This window comes from Leuciscus leuciscus (assembly GCF_965113295.1).
Source record: "Leuciscus leuciscus genome assembly, chromosome: 6".
NCBI lineage: Eukaryota > Metazoa > Chordata > Actinopteri > Cypriniformes > Leuciscidae > Leuciscus > Leuciscus leuciscus.
This window is the reverse complement of record NC_138730.1, coordinates 20,337,232-20,358,700: the sequence shown is the minus strand read 5'-3', so window position 1 is coordinate 20,358,700 and position 21,469 is coordinate 20,337,232. Positions and strand designations below refer to the sequence as shown.

The 21,469-nt window shown below is 37.0% G+C and overlaps 2 protein-coding genes across 3 annotated transcripts; both read right to left on the bottom strand.

Annotated features, from left to right (window-relative positions):
* Nucleotides 1-8,073: 8,073 nt before the first annotated feature.
* On the bottom strand, nt 8,074-14,200 carry bpnt2 (3'(2'), 5'-bisphosphate nucleotidase 2). The gene is made up of 5 exons (XM_082171845.1): nt 13,501-14,200; nt 10,951-11,110; nt 10,644-10,739; nt 10,097-10,258; nt 8,074-9,302 (listed from the first exon to the last, which is right to left on the bottom strand). The coding sequence occupies exons 1-5, from the start codon at nt 13,837-13,839 to the stop codon at nt 9,046-9,048; spliced, it is 1,014 nt and encodes a 337-aa protein (XP_082027971.1). The 5' UTR covers nt 13,840-14,200; the 3' UTR covers nt 8,074-9,045.
* A 2,045-nt stretch (nt 14,201-16,245) lies between these two features.
* On the bottom strand, nt 16,246-21,425 carry mffb (mitochondrial fission factor b). 2 transcript variants are annotated; one of them, XM_082171847.1, is made up of 7 exons: nt 21,332-21,425; nt 19,608-19,819; nt 19,332-19,519; nt 19,155-19,243; nt 18,380-18,547; nt 17,894-17,981; nt 16,246-16,818 (listed from the first exon to the last, which is right to left on the bottom strand). In XM_082171847.1, exons 2-7 carry the CDS (start codon nt 19,813-19,815, stop codon nt 16,687-16,689), a joined length of 873 nt encoding a protein of 290 aa, XP_082027973.1. In that variant the 5' UTR covers nt 19,816-19,819; nt 21,332-21,425; the 3' UTR covers nt 16,246-16,686. The 2 variants fall into 2 exon arrangements, with proteins under 2 accessions (XP_082027973.1, XP_082027972.1); XM_082171846.1 differs by lacking the exon at nt 21,332-21,425 and adding an exon at nt 20,289-20,648.
* Between the last annotated feature and the right edge of the window lie 44 nt (nt 21,426-21,469).

Genomic DNA, 21,469 nt, shown 5'->3' with positions numbered 1-21,469 from the left:
AGCAATTTTATACGACACTGCATGGGTTGATTGTTTCGGTCTTGAATGTATCAGTGTTTTTGAAGGAAATGATTTAGTGGATAATTCAGATTATTAATAAGGACAGATCTTTCTCTTCTTCACTGAAAAATCCCCACCGCCCAGCTGTCCCAGTTGGGTAAACTTCCATTTGCCCCAGTAGCAAAATAAAATCCACAATAGCATTTCCATGACTTTCCAAAATACTCTCACTGGTAAACACAGATGGATTGTGGATATGATATATATAAATGTCCACCAATGTTAGATTTGGTTGGGTCTGTGCTAACTTGAGATCTGTAAAAATGTTTTTGGGACCTATATGGAACAAATTCAGTGATTAGCGGGGGGGTGTTTTTGTGTTTTTCTCGGTATGTGTTTTTGCATTCACTGCCATTACTTTGACTTGCCTATATGGTCATAAATATGGGGAATGACCAAAAAAAGAGACATGTCTGAAACAAATAAATATAATATCGGCTTTCTAGCAACAGTGCTTGGCCAATCAAATTCGAGGACCGTAACCAACTGCTGTCTAATCTATTTTTATTGTTCTGAGTTCTTATGTGTTCAGTCAGTTGTTGTAAATGCCAAATGTATGTTGTCTTAGCTCTGCAAAGAAAACATTATTTCATTGTACTTGACTGTGCTTTTGCACATAAGACAATAAAGCTTCGACTTGCTTTGGAAGCATTAGTCTTATTAGTATTGTTGGAGTGTAGTGCATACTGCATGGGTTGAAAATGCTCCATTAATTCAGTTTATTGCACAACAACATGTCACAGAAATGACACATCACAACAAATCAAGTGGTTATTTCTGCTATGTATAAAGCCATCCACTTAAACAGCTGTTGCAGACTTGGCCCTGTGGAAAATCACAAGTCCTACATATTGACGCTCATAACTCTAATTGATACTTGCAACTGTTGAGGGACTAAACTGTTTTTATTATGGCTTTAAGGGGATTTCGATGATCACGACAGACTGCTCTGAGTTTCTCACAACTGTATATCTCACAAAGTTTTCTGTTCGTGAGCAATGTGCTATGGCTCATTGTGCCCCCCCACAACGTGCCATACTGCTGATGCCAAAAGCCTGGGCTCCGTTAATCCATTATCCTCTATGCGTAAATAACCAAGCAAGAAATGGCCTAGAGAGAGGTGTATGTTCCATCACACGCTCTGAATCACCAAACTATGTTTTCCCCAAGCCCAAACAAATGTGCAGGTGATACAGCAGCAGAGGAATAAATACTGATATCAGACTTTGTAGCCTGCAACACCTCATATGGCGTTGCTATAATAAAGTTCAAGCTGGAATCCAAGTCATTCAAGTTAATTTCTGTGGACAGCATCTGTAACATGCTGATTACCAGACATCTTGTCTCATCCCTCAGTTTGTGAAAACAAATAAAAATGCAGTAATGCACCTAAAAAATGGCTAATCACCATTTAAATATTAACGTGGACATGGAAAGTTGATTTGTTAACTATTGTAAACACAACATTTTAGTTATAGCCTATAATAAAAAAAAAACATAAAAGAAATGTTATGACTTCCAGAAGTCGTGAGCTTAGAATTATAAGGTTCTATCTCCACTTTTGGTCGAAATTGAGTTTTTGACATAATATGATCCATTAGGTGTTTATTAATGCCTGTGTGGTGTTATTTTTGTAAAAAAAATATTTTGTTAGTAGTTATTAATAAAATAAAAAGGTTCAATCTCTCCATTGCCAGCTGGGATGTAAAAACTTTGATGCTCAATATCTCAGAACTACCCTAAACGGAGATAGAACCTTATAATTCTAAGCTCACGAAGTGTTAAATAGCCTATAAGGTGGATGTTGAATCTAATTAATATTGCTTGGTCCTGTTAACACTTACTCAAGTTTACATTTTGTGCTTATTTTATCACACTCAGACCGCTGCACCGGAAGTTGCGATGGCCACTGAAATAAACATGCGGACACGATCGTGCAAAGATAACTTTACCTGTATCTGTTAAGAAAAATAAAATAGTCCATTGTACAAAAGAATCTGATTAGCAACAAGACAAATAATGCAACAATATTCATTATTAAAACCGAAGTCTTACAATGAGGACTTTAGTTACAAGATGGTGGAAGTTGCGTTTGTATGAGATGAGAGAGCGCAAGTCTGAGGTGTGATACGAGATGCATTAGAATTTACATAGGCTACACTTTCTTAAAAAGAAAATACATATTTCAGACAAAAAATACTTCTAAAGCCCTATATATACGCCAAATATATAACCTATATACATACATACACACCTACACACACACACACACACACACACACACACACACACACACACACACACACACACACACACACATATATATACACTCACCTAAAGGATTATTAGGAACAACACCTGTTCAATTTCTCATTAATGCAATTATCTAATCAACCAATCACATGGCAGTTGCTTCAATGCATTTAGGGGTGTGGTCCTGGTCAAGACAATCTCCTGAACTCCAAACTGAATGTCAGAATGGGAAAGAAAGGTGATTTAAGCAATTTTGAGCGTGCCATGGTTGTTGGTGCCAGACGGGCCGGTCTGAGTATTTCACAATCTGCTCAGTTACTGGGATTTTCACGCACAACCATTTCTAGGGTTTACAAAGAATGGTGTGAAAAGGGAAAAACATCCAGTATGCGGCAGTCCTGTGGGCGAAAATGCCTTGTTGATGCTAGAGGTCAGAGGAGAATGGGCCGACTGATTCAAGCTGATAGAAGAGCAACTTTGACTGAAATAACCACTCGTTACAACCGAGGTATGCAGCAAAGCATTTGTGAAGCCACAACACGCACAACCTTGAGGCGGATGGGCTACAACAGCAGAAGACCCCACTCATCTCCACTACAAATAGGAAAAAGAGGTTACAATTTGCACGAGCTCACCAAAATTGGACAGTTGAAGACTGGAAAAATGTTGCCTGGTCTGATGAGTCTCGATTTCTGTTGAGACATTCAGATGGTAGAGTCAGAATTTGGCGTAAACAGAATGAGAACATGGATCCATCATGCCTTGTTACCACTGTGCAGGCTGGTGGTGGTGGTGTAATGGTGTGGGGGATGTTTTCTTGGCACACTTTAGGCCCCTTAGTGCCAATTGGGCATCGTTTAAATGCCACGGCCTACCTGAGCATTGTTTCTGACCATGTCCATCCCTTTATGACCACCATGTACCCATCCTCTGATGGCTACTTCCAGCAGGATAATGCACCATGTCACAAAGCTCGAATCATTTCAAATTGGTTTCTTGAACATGACAATGAGTTCACTGTACTAAAATGGCCCCCACAGTCACCAGATCTCAACCCAATAGAGCATCTTTGGGATGTGGTGGAACGGGAGCTTCGTGCCCTGGATGTGCATCCCACAAATCTCCATCAACTGCAAGATGCTATCCTATCAATATGGGCCAACATTTCTAAAGAATGCTTTCAGCACCTTGTTGAATTAATGCCATGTAGAATTAAGGCAGTTCTGAAGGCGAAAGGGGGTCAAACACAGTATTAGTATGGTGTTCCTAATAATCCTTTAGGTGAGTATATATATATTTGGCTTTAGAAGTTTATTTTTTACTGGAATATGTATTTTATTTTGACATTTAGTATACAGCATCCAAACCAATTGTAGTTTATTTGAACATCTTTGCAGGCAACAGTGAAAATTTGAAAAAAAAAGTTACCTAGTGCCGCTGCTTACCAATCGGTATGAACTATGAAGTATTCCAGAAAGCCAAATGATTTCAACACAACAATCATGTATATAGCCTAGCAAGTTCTGTGGTGAAACAGTGTGTAGACTATTTTAAGTATATATGTGGATTCCAATATTGCATTGATCGCAGAGCATTTATATGACAATTAACATCAGTTCACCCAAAGTCATAGTTACTTTAGTAATGATTGAAAATTTCAATGTTGTCCTTGATTTAGGTTACATCTCACTGACAAATATATATATGTACAATCAGTAGATAGTCTGCAATAGTCCTCACATGACAGTAAGAGCTCATTTCTCAGCACACATTATCATACTCTTCAACAGCCTATCAAGTGTTCTGATGGTGTCAGGATAATTTACCCATGGGAATGTTCATCCACGCTTCATTTCAGTTGTGTGCTCTGAGACAATTCTTCCTTCTCTTTTTTTTTTTTTTTTTTATCATGTCAAGAGACGTATCCCCTGTGAACTGTTTTCACACCCACCGAAAGATTGTTTCCCCCCTTTATTTGTCTTTCCCATCTCATCAAATATCTTTTGTATCTGGCTGTATCCAGCTTGCACTGGTATGAGTGCTTTACTTTGCATATGTCTAGTCAAATTTGCCACAAATAACAAATACAAGTCGAACTCTGTGGCAGCCATGCTACGTAGTAGAAACAGGTTAAACGCTTTGCTTGAAGGCACAACATCAGCTGAGGCTAGAGGGATTTGAACTGACAGCGGCCTGTATATAGAGCCATAGTGCTTCATTCTTACTCGCTTCTAAATGCTAAAATAGCGCAGTGCTTCCATCTTGTAAATGGATATTAAATCTGATTTATTTGAGGTTTATAACAATGTGCTCACTTGTCATGTAGCAGATGTTTGTTTTCTTTCGATGCGCCTTATACATTAATTGGATGACAGCTGGGGTTGCTAGAAAGTAATGATTTTAGGATAAAGGTTTTTTTGGGTAACTCATCCAGTTTGTGGATCGCTTATTACACAACATCCAGTGGATTTACATGCATCACAGGAAATATTTGTCATTATTTGTCTTTTTTTTTCTCAACAGATTATTTTTCACTACATTAAATGATATGTTGTTTAGCATTCTGTAATAAAAAAGAAACAATTAAAAGAAATCAAAATAAAACGTCAGACCTGTGCTAAGTCTAATTTCATAGCTAACAATTTGTGTATTCTAAATAGATACTATGAAATAAAATGTTCACACTTTGTACTTTAACAAAATTACAGCTCGACTGGAAATTAGATGATTTGAATATATTAAAACACAAAACTATTCTGCAAGCGATATTTACAATTTTCTTTGTCTTCACACATCATGAAGACAAAGAAGGCTTTCTTTGGGCTTTTATCTCAAGCTCTTCACTGACACTTGTGTCTCCTTGGTAACGAAAAATGTCAACATTTCATACAACGTATTTTTATAAAGAAAACCTTTTTTATGTTTTGCAAATTTTATGTTTTGGTGAATATGACACCACAACTGAGGGACAATTGTAATTTGTGTAAGAAGTCTGTCTATCTATCTATCTATCTATCTGTCTGTCTGTCTGTCTGTCTGTCTGTCTATCTGTCTATCTATCTATCTATCTATCTATCTATCTATCTATCTATCTATCTATCTATCTATCTATCTATCTGTCTGTCTGTCTGTCTGTCTATCTGTCTATCTATCTATCTATCTATCTATCTGTATATCTGTCAGTCAATCTATCATTTTTACAAAATCAATCATGAATTGGTTTATTTTATTTTATTTTATTTAGATTGTCCTTAGTTCAAAAAATAAAATGAGATATTTTGCTTATTCATTTTTTTATTAAGGATTTATATGAAATCCTTCATTAAATATTAAATCTTCATGATATTAAATCCTTTATATTGTATTATATATGATCACAGAGGTTTCGATGAGTGGAGGATCTGTCAAATTGATTTAATGTAAAAAAGAAAGAAAAGTGAAACAAAGAAAATCTGTTTATTTTAATAAAATAATTTTCAATGTTTTAACAAACAAACAAAATAATTGTAACATAAAAGTTCTAGAAACATGGGGTGTATTGACTGTCGAGTAAATCAACATTTTACTAAGACAATGCATATTCCGGAGCTGGGCCAAAGAGCAACTCCTTTTAGCACATCAAAGAAATGTTAGCAAGCCTTTTAGCAACACATCAATATGACCAGTGAGATAATAGATAGTAACTATGAATAATGCAATAATCCATAAATATGCTCATCGTGGCAGGAGTCTGTCGCATTATAAAACAATAGGCCTACTCTTTGTAATCATAGAACTTTTATTTCGAACATTTGAATCTGTCCCGCAGATTGATCTACTGTAAATATGGATTTGTTCTTTCTTCCATGAAAGCCTTCTCGGGAGATTGACATGCCTTTTGTCTAATTCCGCATCCTCGCGGGGGGTTCATCGACACACTGGAGTGGAGGATCTGTCACAGAGGGTTAGAATGGCATGCTGTGATAATTGAAGACATCTGCAGAAATGTAAAACGTGAGCGTTGGAGAAAGACGATGTGGCATAGCTAGCTGTGAAGTGCTGGCAAACTCATTTAAAGCTGAATTGAGTGTGATGGTGTGGAAAAACAAGATTCGGGCAGCTCAGTTTCACTGCCTGCTGTGTCCACGGCACACTCCGATTCAAGTTTTAACATCTCAGACAGAATTCCTGTTTCAACGACTCAGTTTATGCTGGTCAAGGAATTAATTATGCACTAACCTGCCTGGGAAAATCAGATGCTCTCTTTAGTTTACATTTATGAAACATCTACATGATGTGTAGACAAATACTGATAAGAATCTTAAAGGCACACTGTGCAATTTCCGTTTTTCTCAAACAGCGACCCCTAGAGTCGTTGTGGAGTACTTGTATTTAACGTTACTGTGTAAATACCACTCACACAGAGCCGTCTCTGCACTCTTCCGACCGCGTTTTCTTCGTTGACTCTGCCATGATTCACGTCTGAAATGCGTGCTAGTGTCTTCCATAGAGGCTGCTTCATATGTTGTTGATGTATGTGACGTTGTGCCGCAAAGCAAGTCGCGAAGTCGTGCATAGTGTGCGTTTAAAGGGTTAGTTCACCCAAAAATTCTGTCATTAATTAGTCATGTCGTTCCAAACTCGACCTTCATTCATCTTCGGAACACAAATGAAGGTATTTTTGATGAAATCTGAGAGCTTTCTGATCCCTCCATAGACTGCAATGTAATCACCACTTTCAAGGCCCAGAAAGGTAGTAAAGACATCGTTAAAATAGTCCATGTGACTACAGTAGTTCAACCTTAAAGGGATAATTCACTCAAAAATGAAAATTGTGTCATCACTTACTCAGGTTTCTCTGTTCTGTTGAATACAAAAGAAGATATTTTGAAGAATGTCGGTAACCAAACAGTTGATGAACCCCATTGACTTCCATAGTATTTTTTTTTTCCCCACTATGGAAGTCAATGGGGTCCATCAACTGTTTGGTTACCGACATTCTTCAAAATATCTTCTTTTTTTGTTCAACAGAACAGAGAAACCCATACAGGTTTAGAACATCACGAGGTTGAGTAAGTGATGACACAATTTTCATTTTTGAGTGAACTATCCCTTTAATGTTATGAAGCGACGAGAATACTTTTTGTGCACAAAAAATTAAAATAACAACTTTAATCAACAATTTGTTCTCTTTAGTGTCAGTCTGACGCGGTTCTCGTGAGCACCACGACACATTACGGGGGACAGAATGGAAAGCTCTCGGATTTAATCAAAAATATCTTAATTTGTGTTCCGCATATGAACGAAGGTTTAATGGGTTTTGAAAACCATGAGGGTGAGTAGGCCTAATTAATGACAAAATTTCATTTTGGGGTGAACTAATCCTTTAAAGTTTCCTTTTAATCCTTTAAAGTCAGGCGCTTTGTATTCAAACATTTTCATGTTTCCCATCAGGGATCATTTTATGGATTTAGTTTTAATTAATTTAGTTTTAGTTTTTAATTTGAACTACATTTTATGAATTAAACAGCTTGTAAACATACTTTTTCAAGAAAAAATGAAATAATTAAAAACTATTATGCAATCATGCAAGACATTTCTCCTTATATAGAACCTTTTTGGCATTTAAAGTGTTCTTTAAAGTTGTGTTAAGAACCCTAAGGTTTTATGTAGAACACCACTGAAACTTTTTTTCCCCCTAACCTTACATTCCCTTAACCAAAGCATTGTTGGACATAATGCACAACTGTATTTCACTACATACAAATGAAGGTTCACTCCTTATAAAACCCATATACATTTATTTATTAAAGGCAGAATGATGATGTCAATCAATGTGATGCCAAATAACATGCCTCAAATCTCAGACAAAATCTGTAAAAGGACACATGCAGAATTTGATTTTCTCCCCATTATTCTGTTTTTTTCATGCATACAATGTAAACAGTACATGACTATCCAAAGGAACTCAACAAACAATCATGGAAAGTATGAATACTCATACAAAAATATGTTTTTTTAAATTGGCAATCACAGTGAAAAACCCCTACGATAAATCAACATCTGAATGAGGACTGCTGAGTTTCTACTCCATTAAATCCATTTTAACTTCCGACTTTCCTTAGAAACAAAAGAAGACTTCAATCTTAACATACTATATTATATATATTTTTATTTACAAATGGTGCCTAAACCTCTGTAGTCTAATCACACAGCAAGTCAGGTATCAGTGTATAAACTTTACAAATTGAGATCTGACAGAAAAAAAAACGGCATCAAGGGGAACGATGTAATCAATTATGCGAAGTAGCGCTACGCACAAGGACGTCATATTCAAGTTATCTCTGGATTCACAGTTAAATATTCCCCCAAAACCATTTTAAACCTGGTTTTACCAGCAAGTTTAGAAAAAAAAAATCAAACAAGAAATAGAGCTACTGGTTCACCCTGGAGATTAATTTTTAAAATAAAGGTGACCTCATGATTTGACCCTCACTTTTAGTTCATTTACACATAAACATTCTTTAAATGTGTCACACTAATGATTCAAAGGCACGCTTCCTTTGTACAAAACCTGTAACACTTCTCCATACTCGTTTGGGTATTCTTCACACATTTAATTGAGCTACATTGGATCGGTCATCTCGCGTCGCATGCTAATCTCATTTCCTCGTATTTCTACACACCTGTGTGGAACTGAAGAAAATGGGAGTGTTAGGGACAGGACCGGACGGTGATTTATTATTGTTTGTTCTATTCCCAAGGAGGGAGTCTTTTCACCAATTCCTTGTGGTCAGTTTTGATGCTGGCCAGCAGGCCTCCCGTGTTTCCTTCTGACCCCGAGTAATCAATCTGCTCTCCTTTCAGAGTTGTCATTTGACCACCAAGAGACCTCAAGATGGCATCGCCCGCACAGATATCCCACTTTTTGATGTACGTCACGTGGATGTACACATCGGCCATCTCTTGTTCCTCATCAGTGGAGTCTAGAAGAGCCAGTACCTTGTATCCTGCGGAGGGGAAAACACAAAGGTTACTGAAGCAAAGTACAGTAGTATTTTCTCCTGCCACAGTCATTGACAACTATTTTGTATTTAGTAAGAAAAAAAAAAAAGTAGAATGGGATTAGAAATGTTATCCAATTGGAATTAATTGGAATGTGAAAAGATTTGGGGTGAGAAGAAAGGGTTGAAATATAAGAATGCTATTTGAATCAGACCAGTTATAACTTGTATTAAATATTTACTACATATCTATGCTTATTAAATATTTATATTAAATTATAACTAATGAATTATTACAAACATTTTTAAACTTTAGAATAAAATGCACCAATGAATCGTTCACAATAACACAAGGATCATGTATTTAAAGGGTTTTTTCCCACAAAAATGAAAATTCGGTCTTTATTAATCACCCTCATGTCGTTCCAAACCCGTAAGACTTTCGTTCATCTTCCGAACACAAATGAAGATCTTTTGATGAAATCTGAGAGCTTTCTGTCCCTCTATTGACAGCAGTGTCACATGACTCTATAGAAATCATTCTAATATTTGCTGCTCAAGAAACATTTATGATTATGATCATTATCAGTGTTGAAAACCGTTGTGCTCTGTAATATTTTTGTGTGGAAACCATGATACATTTTTTCATGATTCTTTGATGAATAGAAATGTTAAAACAACAGCATGTATTTGAAATAGAAATATTCTGTTAACCAATCTTACTGGCCCCAAACCTTTAAATGGAAGTGAACATATTTATTTTATTTCTCAACAGGAGATGATCTCCCAGAATGCAGTACCTGCGCCCCCTGCTGGTAATATTTCCGTATTGTTTCCAAAGGCAGCCTGAACGAAGTTCTTCACCTTGCCCGAGTGAGAGCGTGACACGATCACCTTAGGAGAGTTTGTGTTGTAGGAAGATCGAGGTGCCACATTGGATCCCTCTCCAACAAAACCCCATGCTGATGACGAGAGAGCAACACAGAATGAATCCGTTAAATACACAACAGTCAGAACAGAACAGTGTAGGTATGTGTTCATTACTGCCCTTATACACAATAATAAACTACTGTAATTGTCATTAAAGACACTAAAAATGATCTTAAAGTCTCACATTAATATAAATGTTAATTTACTAATGTGTTTTCTTGTTTATTAATCATTACACATTGTGTAGTTCTTGTCAAAGAACCGTATTTGATGTTACCAAAAAAAGTGCAGAAAATAAACTATGAAAACTACAAATCACTCATTCCTTGGCATTCCCAAAATGGCTCCTAGATCCTGTATCCAAAGCCACCTGGTAATCTGGTTTTGAATATGTCTGTAAAGCTCAAGTAAACACACCTGTGTACCCAGTGAAGGGTTTGTGGATCACACCTATTACAGGACTCCCATCCACAGCCACACACACCATGGTGGTGACATACTTCCGGAGATTTTCTGTTGAAAGCACACACAGGATTTACATCCTGGTACAGCACTTGTGCACCGCAGGAACATAAACCTGTTCCTCCCACTCCAGCAGCAGGACTTGCATAATAAAACTACAACTCCAATATAGATAACCTACACAAATAATGTGGCGATTGAAGATATAATATTATTCCTGATTTATGGTGATATGATTTATAAATAAAGAGTTGCACCAGACCTGTGTATTCCTGAGTGGCGTCCAGTGGATCAATCCACACTGTGATCTTGTCTGCAGGAACCTCCTTCTCCCCAGGGATCTTGGCCAGAATTTCTTCAGGGATGATGCGTGTCCACAAAGTGGCCTCACCCTCAGCGTTCGCATGTTCTTCTGAGTTCACCTGCAAACATGGGAAAGAAAACCACACTTTGAAGAACATTTAGGCAGCCATTTCTGTTACTTAACCTTGAGGTTAAAAACTGACCAGTGCGACCATTTCAGTGTCATTTAAAATATTCTGTCGGATCTTTTACCTTTAACAAAAATGTTCCATAGTCAGGGCCGTGCTTACTGACCGGAACTGATCTATATATGCAATCAATGTCTTTAAATCAATGGTTTTATATTTATCTGCCGTTGTTGTCATTCGCAATGCTTTTGAGATTGCAGTCCTTTCCCTCTTGTGCCTTTGTCTTTTTATCTGATATTCAAATACTTTTTAGCTTCATATAAAAGTTTGAAATGTTGTGATTCACCTCAAAGATGATTGGTTTGGGTTGTGGCCACTGATCGATCTATCTATCTATCTATCTATCTATCTATATATATATATATATACACACACACATATATATATACATATATCAATCTATATAGAACACTGGTTGTGGCTTACTTATAATTCTTTAACAAATACTTTTGAAAAATCCCTATGGGAAAAATGCATGGGACAAACACCTATGATGTGTCCGAAATCACATACTGTATAGCAGGTATATAGCAAACCATATTTGGTTTGAAACTTACTTTGCAACCATTAAAAAAGTACTTTCTGTATTGTATGAATGTGTGTAGTATAAATTAAATTTTGGACGTCCTACATATGCCATGTTGTCATTGTCACGTGACCTACGGCGTCAGTTGCGTTCAGGGGGGCAGTGTTTCGGATAACATTGAAGCTTCCCCGGGCGCCGCCATTGATTAGCGGACCCCCACCTGCTGTTAGCATCCCATTGACTCCCATTCATTTTGGCGTCACTTTGACAGCGAATAACTTTACATCTGAGGCGTTTAAAGACTCCATTTGTCCATTATTTATTTCTAAAGAAACACGAAAATGTATAAAAGGCTCCATTACCTTGTATCTTACGTTATGGCCCCGTAGAAGCAGTTTTTGTAAAAATAGGCTAACGATTGCGTCATAACCACGCGACTCTCTGTCGCACAGTAGAGAGATTACCATATGGACGGGAGGAGAAGCTCGCGGGCAATCGGGGGGACGTGGAGGCAAAATGACAAAATAATTAATACTTAGCAAAAGTTGCTCCTGCTCCTAGCTCATGGACACCTCCTACTCACACTCTCTGTCTCTGCAAGTTTCAGAAGGGAATTATTCAGATTTCTCTCGTCACATCTACGTCATCAAGCTCAGTTTGAGTCTGCGCAGTACGCTCGACCATTCTAATTGACTTCACTTTTCTCCGTTGAAACCTATGGGATCGCTGTGTCCATTTCTTTTACTGTCTATGGTTGCGTTGCTTCACCTCCATTCATAAATCTTCTCCGTTGCATTATGGGATATTAAAGTGTCCAGCACTTCAGAACCTCGCCGGAAGTAGTAGGTCATCTGGGTACTATTGCCTACTCTTTTATGAATACTATGAATTCAGACACACATACTTCTTGGCTCACATATTTTTTTATCGCCTAATATATAGTATAAAAGTAGGCATATTCGGACGCAGCGTTAGAGAACTAATGCCACTGAAAAAGCAGGCAGGCAGACACAGTTGCATACAATAAAAATGAAAGTTTCGGTTCTGGATGCTGATTTGTTTATAGTTAAATGCAGTGTATCACTTGCAGAGCTCCCATAGCATATTTGTATATTTGTTGCATAGCAATATTCTGTTTTGTCAGGGACTATAAACCTTATGTAGCCCCGCCCCTTTTCAGCGTTGCAGTGTTCTCTCTTCCGGTTTGTATTTCTACAACATGAAGGACAGATCTTTTACTGATTTATGAATGAACCACTCGTTTTAAAATCTTCCCGGTTTTCTTTAACTCTACAATAAGAAAATTTATTTCACCAGCTAATTATTCTTCGACAGCGACGTCATTGAAGTATACCACAGAGCTACCGCAAAAACATAAGTTAAAAGAAAAAATTCTAAAGATGTCTGCTTGCTTGTTTCTCTGGCGCGTAAGGTCTATATCTTCTTGCGGAAGAATGGTATAAAGTCGGCTTTTGGCATGGTGAAGCGGCTTTTCAAACAAGAAAAATGTAGGGCGGGACTTGCTTCTGTAAATCGTGAATTGATTGGCTGGTTGGATGTGAGTGACAGGTTGTTGCGCCAGTAAAAGACGGAGGGGAAGTTATTGCGAGGGCACATGAAATAAATAAAAAAGTATAATAATACTGACATACACAGATAAATCAATCATAACAAAAACTGCGTGCACGGATAAATCATTTATAATAAATACAATGACTTTAATTGTGTACCTGAGCGGATTGTTACTATGGTATTTTTTTTGTACCAAGTATCCTCAAGCACAGATCAGCTGTACCTGTATATTAGGGTAGGTGTTCTTGATCAGGTAGAACATCTTTCGGTGGGAGTTCAGATCACCCAGCGTGAGCTTTTCACTGGCACCTTCTTTAGTTTCGCCCTTTGACTTCTCCTCCAGCGTGTTGTCCTCCCTGATCCTCTTCACCTCCCGTCCGCCCTGCACCGCAGCATCCATGGACAGCGCGAGCAGGTCTCGCAGATCCACGGTCGTCTTCTGTCTGAACGAGGCGAATCTGTTGGACAAAACTCCCGCGTATAGGTGATAGATCACACCGACTCCCAGTAAGCAGAACACGGCTATGCCGAGCGGCGACAGTCGGATGCCCATCGGAGCCATCGCGAGAACGACCGTACGAGCGAAGCCAGTGAATATGAGAACAGGACAACAGCTATACTAGACGTGCTCCTCCAAGGTGAGCATTTGCACCTTAATTTGAACACAATTATAACACAAGCGATCAAAATGCTAATCAAAAGTTACTTATTTCCTTCACCAGCGAAGTCCAGGGTCGAGCGAAAGCTTCCTTCATTGGTTTGTAGTATATTCCGCCGCAGTCTTAGTACAAATATCTGCGTTCTCACAATAACGGATCCATCACTGACTGACAGCAAGTAACTTAACACACGGACTGTTCCACGTCCACTAACTGTGCCAAGCAGGACCGAACTCACTGACACTCCGTTTTTCTTCCAGGTCAGGAAGAAAACACAGTCAGAAACGTGTAGAGAACGAGAGAGCGCCCTCTATGGCTTCAGAATCACAATCTATGGAAGGTTGTTGTGTTGTACTGTTACAGAGTTACACTGTTATACTATACTAGTTATATTTAGGCTACAAAGTCAGAATAGTGACATAAGCTTTCAACTTGCGAGTTATAAAGTCTGAATGGCAAGATAAACTAAAAAATTGCGAGTTATAAAGTCAGAATATTGAGATATAAACTCACAATTGTGAGTTATAGTCATAGCCTAAACTCGCAATTCTGACTTTATAACGCGCAATTGCGAGTTTATATTACGCAATTCTAAGAAAAAAGTCAGAATTGCGATATGTAAACTTTTTATGAGAAAAAGAGTCACAATTGTGAGATAAAAAGTTAATTTTTTATTCTGTGGCGGAAACAACCTTCCATAGAATCAGAAAGAGATTTATTGCAGGAATGTTCTTGGTAATGAAGCTTCCAGTGCACACATAGAATACAAGACATAATAATATAACCTAATTCAAGAATAAAAATGTGAAAAAGTATAAAGATACAGTTAAAGTCAGAAAGACACATTCGCACATGACGAACATATTTACAATATGGATGAATTATATGAATAATATGAATAAACAGGAGTGAAAAACAAACCTTTGCTGAGATAAAAGCATTTGGAATTTATTTGTAAATCGGTATAAAGTCTGATGAATGAGCAATCTTTTAAATTATTTATCATTACCTTTATACTTTTACTTTAAGCTCTTACAACTACAGATCATATATAGATAACATACATACTGTAAATGATGTACAAGTCAGGATTCTTTCCTGAAGTTCAAAGGCATCTGATTTACATCCTGAGTGTCTGAGTGTCATCCAGTGGATTAATCCACACTGCAGCTCATTATATCTCTGATTCAACAAAAATATTACTTTTATTATAACTACAATAATCTGTGGTATGTTTAGCTACTTTTAAAGGTTGCATGGTAAATTTACTACAGTATATTAACGCATTAATCGTTATTAAACCATATTTAAATATTTTCATAAAGAGCACAACTCCAAACATTTGCAATCACAGAAAGGCCAAGAATGTTCTTATTAAAATGTCACATTTTACTTGGAAATTTATTACATTTTGTAAAAAAAGAAAAGAAAAAAAAAAGTCAGTTAGCAGTGACCTTAGCAAGCTGTGACATTTAATATATATTTCCCCCACCAAGTGTCAACTGTTAATTAAATAATTGACAAAATACTTTAAATTATATTCAGTTATAAGGATTTTCAATCATTGTGTTGTTGCCTCGATTTAAACACTTCAAACTCATGACGTGAGATGCCAATAAACAGTAAAATGTGATGAAACATTCAAAGTCTTCAGTCTGCATGTTTACATAAACCAACAAATAATATCTCACACAAAATAAATCTTCCCCTGACTAGATTGCTAAATGAACTGCTATGGACTGTATGCCAGTGACAAGGCTTATATTAAAATAAAACAAACAATTATATTGATGTCTAAAGCAACTTTTTGAGATGTGTGTAATCTTTATTTGGGGGTTTCCCCAGCAAATATTGATAGACAGTTAGTAGTTACGTGTAAATGGTATTGAAACTATTATCCCCGGCTCCTGACCCTGTGCGTTCCACTGAACAGCAAACAGCTGGACAGACACTGCACAGCTGGAGGATAAACCATGTGACAGGAACCCCCGTGGCTCAAGGGCAAATCATGCAGATGAACTGATGTGTCCTAAAAATGACTACATTTGTTGCAGAAGCGTTACAAATTGTTGACTTCAGCAAGCTGTTATATTTAATATACTGTACGTTTTTTTTATGCTGAGCATCAGCAACTGCTATAGATATTTTGTTTAAGAAAAGATAGTTCTATTATTTATTTCCTTTAAAACAAGTGTTGCACTTTTGCTCCCATTGATCTTTGAAGGAAGATACACCACTGTAGGATTTGTGGCATGTATGCTCAGATATTAATAACATATTTAAAATGAATAAAAATCAGGAGGATAGACTTCTTATGATCAAGTGTCTGAAATGCAGTGACAAGTAATACAGTTTATGAATTTTACACTTTAATTCTTTGGTGATCCCACAACTTTAAATATGTTCTTGCATAAATAATGACTCAAAGTACAAACTTTCATGCATTCACAAAAATGGAATGTCTAATGAAATATTACGAACATTTACATCACGTTGCACTGGACCATCAAACTATTCATACAGAACAATTACAAAAACAGTATACAATTGGAAATGCAAAAACTTAAAAATAACCACATTTCTTAGAGCATAATTAGACCTGTTATTGAAAGCAGTGCAACTGTTATATTATTATTTTAACCCTTAACTAACAGAAAAGTCTGTGAATGAGAAAATACCTAATATACAATGTGACAGAGGGTCTAACAAAATAAAAGACACTTCAAAGGATGAGTGGAAAAGAGGGGTGTTTAGCGACGGAGCCAGATCCAGGAGTTGACCAGCCAGAACGCAACAGTGAGGGAGTACATGACCATTTCCCGCTTGGCTCGCTCTTTATTCTCGTGCTCCAGTAGCTGCAGTCTTCGATTCAGCTTGATGATCTGTTCAGTAAATCAAAACACATGATTGATCATGCATGTGATCAGCTAAGGATGAAAACTGAGAAGGAAAATTATTTATTTGAAAATTATTATATAATGCACTATTGTACCGTAAAATAAAGAAAAAATAAATAAAGTTTATTTTACTAATAAAAATCATATTTTTATTTTCCAGAACAACAATAAAACTACAATACTAATTCACTTGGCTGTCTTCATTTTTTGCTTTCAAACATTAAACCATACAGCTTTTATTTTGGCGGATAAAACGCAGGGAGACCTTAAAGCTTTTCTTTTGTTGAAAATAAACGATTATAATGATACATTTGGGAAGATTTTCAAATGCACACAATAAGCGCCATCTCTGATGATGCGTTCACTCACATGACATCACAGCAATGGCAAACCACAACCATTCAATCAATTCCTGATGGAGAAAATCAATGTCCAGTCCTACATTTTTTTTTTCTTGTTTCAGAAGCAGTTTCACTCAGATATATATGGAAGCTTGTTTCTGCCACGGAATAAAACAGTTTCAAAGATAATTGCGACTATAATGATAATTTCCTCAAAATTGCGAGTTTATATCTTGCCATTCTGACTTTTTTTCCTACAATTGTGAGTTTATATCTCTGTATAATTCTGGGCTCTCTGTAAAATTAAATGTAATTTATAATTCTGATTTCTTTTCTCAAATTTGTGATTTATAAAGTCCAATTCAGAGGAAAAAAAGACAGATTTTTACCCCTCAGAATTGCAAGATATGAACCGGCAATTCCGCGTAAAAAAGTAAGAATTGCTAGATCGCAATTAGCAATTAGCTTTTTTAATTTCATTCAGTGGCGGAAACAAGCTTCCATAGATATACATCACAATAGGGAAGAAAAGACTATTGCAACTTCCGTTTCATGCCGCCTTTGAATGTATTTGAAAATGCAGCTGTTTTTTTCTCTCAGAAATCACGTGGGCCATACTTTTTAAGTAGGAAAATACAAAATAAGGAAAAATCACATCCCTGACTTATGGACATTTTGTTATGGACACAAGAGTTACAGGCAGAGGAGTTAGACATTACCTGTCGTCGCAGTGAGGCAGCGTCTGTTAAGAGAGCATCATCAGCAGTGTTCTCCAGACCTAGATCAAAAGTCACAAGAGCTGTCCGACTACACACACACACACACACACACACACACACACACACACACACACACACACACACACACACACACACACACACACACACACACACACACAAAAACATTCGATTAGATGAGGATTTTTTTATTCCCTTAAACTGGATTAAAAATGATGAATTTAAATAGCTTAAAGGTGCAGTAAGCGATTTCTGAGAAACACTGTTGATATTTGAAACCACGCCCCCCACCTCTGATTGGCTACAAGTGCGTTGTGCTCAGTTCGATCCACTTTCGACAGCCTTTCTCAGAAATCACTTACTGCACATTTAATATGCATAATTTTGACTTTTTTCTACTATTCACACACACATTTATACTTTACATATGCATAATTAAAAGAGATGCATCATTTGGGAAGAGCCCACCTGCGGTGGCTGTCGTCCAACACCTCCAGGACCTGTTGGTAAGCCCTGCGAGTCGTGTTCTTGATATAGGCAAGGACACCAGTGGCACTATTTAAGTTCTGACCGTCCTCAGGGCTGATGAGAGGGGGACAAGTTCGGACAGGAACACGAGATGGAGACGGGCTTGCACTAACAGAGAGAGACGTGATTGTGACGCATGAATCACACATGGACAGACTTGCAGACAACACGAGTGTGGCTAGACTCACTATCTGATATAAAAACACAAAATGTCTAAATGTGTCTACATAACATTTCCAAACAGAAATCCAGATCAGTTAGCTGTATGTGCAGCAATTATAAAACTATATAGTGGAAAAACAAATCCTACTATTTTATTGCCACATTTATTTTTATAAGTATTATGCATGCAGGGTTTATACCCTCATATGAATAGAAATATGTGTGTGTGTTTGTATATATATATATATATATATATATATATTAGAAAAATCATGTTAAAATGTGAGCAACAAATATGATGCATCAGGCTTTTGAGGAATGTTTATTTGTTCATTTCTTAATCATCATTGCATTGCACTGCATGTGTTTTGTGTTATATACAGTAAACTGTATATTAAATAAACTGTTTCATAAAACTTTTTTATTATCATTTCATATTTACAGGGTTAAGAATTAAAAAGTGTTGGAAAAATACATGATCAGATATCAACTTGTCTAATAATTATGCACATACTGTAGTTTCACAGTAGCAAGTAAGTGTATTTTTACTCACAAATCATGTTTGTTTATCTGTCCATTGCGATGCATTGCTGAGTTCTCACTCCTACAGCGCTCCCGTCTTGACCTAAAGTGAGATCGCATCTGTGAAGAGAGGGAAAACAGCTCTCAACTTCAGAAGTCAGGATGACAGGATTATTTAAAGTTTTTCGTTTTCCTGATTGCTTTTTACCTCGTCTCTTGGCTGGGCAGTAGAGTTGCCTGCTGGCTCTGAATCTGGCTCTGGTTCGAGGAAGTCCAGAGGTTGATCATTGAGGGTGAGAACCCGTGGTGGGGTCTTCAGTTCAACCGTCTCTAGTGGCGTAGACTGGATCAAATCCAGATCTCTGGGTCTCCCGAAACGGGCGTCATTGCTATCTCCTTGATAAGTTCAAATTGGGCATTAGTTGGCTGTTGCTTTCTTTAACATTTCATTTACTTAAAACCCACACCATTACTTTGCTAATACCTGCAATTACAATCCTTTCTGGCACATGCATCATAGTACTGTGGGATGCGTCGAGAAGGGGACCAGATGGTTCCTCTGATGAGCTGGAGGAAATCTTTAGCCTCTCTGGGATCCGCATCTGTTGACTGATGCCCTCTGTATATTCTAGCTCATAATGGATGCGGTTTATCTCTGCCATATCAGCAGAGATGAAGTCAGTCTCACTCATTCACCTATAGACAAGCACAGAGAACCACACAATAAATTATCCACCATTCTCAAGATTTGTTTTTTACTAACAATGTTTTGATCAGGATAGAACAAATCTATACTGCCAAGATAAGGGATGGTAGAGATTGGATTGGTAATAAAATCTCGAATAACCTCAATGATAATATCCACCTAAAAATCATTATATCGAATGGGGTTTCAGATAATTGTAGTAAAATCGCCTCGAATGGAAATGTAAACGAATACGTGTACACTGAGAACCATATTTAGACACCCGTAATGAAAGCGCTTTCATGTTTTACATACAAATTGGTAGGAATTGATATCTCCGACATTATATATACACATGTTAATATCAATAGCAACAGTATCATGAACCTTAGTGAAACCACGCTTGCTGTTGTTTACATTTCAGAAAGAAACCAGTACGTTTGTCGAAACAGTAATAGTGCAAAAACCTTGGATATTTACCCGTTTACTCAATAACTGTCTGCACCTCGATTGCAACAAATGTGTCGGATTCAGATTACAGCCTCATCAGGATATAAATATTTCCATTTAACCACTGTAAGTCGCGTTGGTAAGCAACATAAAATGTACAGCTGCACAATGATGTGCTCTCTGCTGCTAACTGTCAAGTGGCTAATTAACACGCTCATTAGTTTTTAAAGAATTTCATTTTTGCGAGTGATCATAATTAACTGCATTTATTTGTTTAATGTTGTACACACACACACTGTCGGAAGACCATTTTATATCTTTATTTTAACAACGTTTATCGGCTAGACATTGCTGTATTCACTCATTTCCGGTTAGCATTTTCACGCACTACGACCTTTGCCATGAATTTACGAATCCTACTATGGGGAAAGCTTGGCTTATGAATATAAATAAGGTGACGTGCCTGAAAGCTTGAGCAAGGTTACCAAGCAACGACGGCAGATCGAGTTAATTTTAGTTAGATTGAGGAATTTATTTAGGCTACTTAAATTGAATTATTCAAAGTATGTAGACAAATACAGAAACATTCCCTCAAATTACTAAAAACATGAGTAACTTAGTGTTCAGGTTAAAGAGGAAAAAAGTAGGCTACTATTTAATGAGAATTAATTAATTAACACGTTGTGACGTCAGCTCTGGTTAAGTCCTCAGAAAACAAAGAAACGTAAAATTCACACCAAATGTACTATGGGATTCTCGTGGTCTTTGTCAGTCAATTTAATGTCAGAATGGTTCGTCTGAAGGGGTGCAACCACTGATCTATATAATGATCATTCTATATAGATGTTTTCCTATAACTGCTCATATAAAAAAATAATGAGGGCTTGATTTTACACCACTTTTGTGTTTTGTAGTGTTAAAATTATTGTATTTAGGCCTACCAGATGTTGTTTACCATATAACTTCTCTTGACAACTGTGGGGTGGCTGTTTGAGGAAGCTTTTTTATATTATTAATAGCATACTTAACGATATATAATGGTGCGTTCAAGTCCTCCAGGGAAGTTCGCATACGAGGTGGGAAGTCGTGTGTTTACGACGGCTGTGCGTTCAAGTCTACTGTCTATGGTTCAAGTCTCTTTCGTCGGAGTAAGATGGCGGAGTAGGCTACTTTCTTTTAATAAAAAAAATAAAAAACAGTAAGGTTCTTAT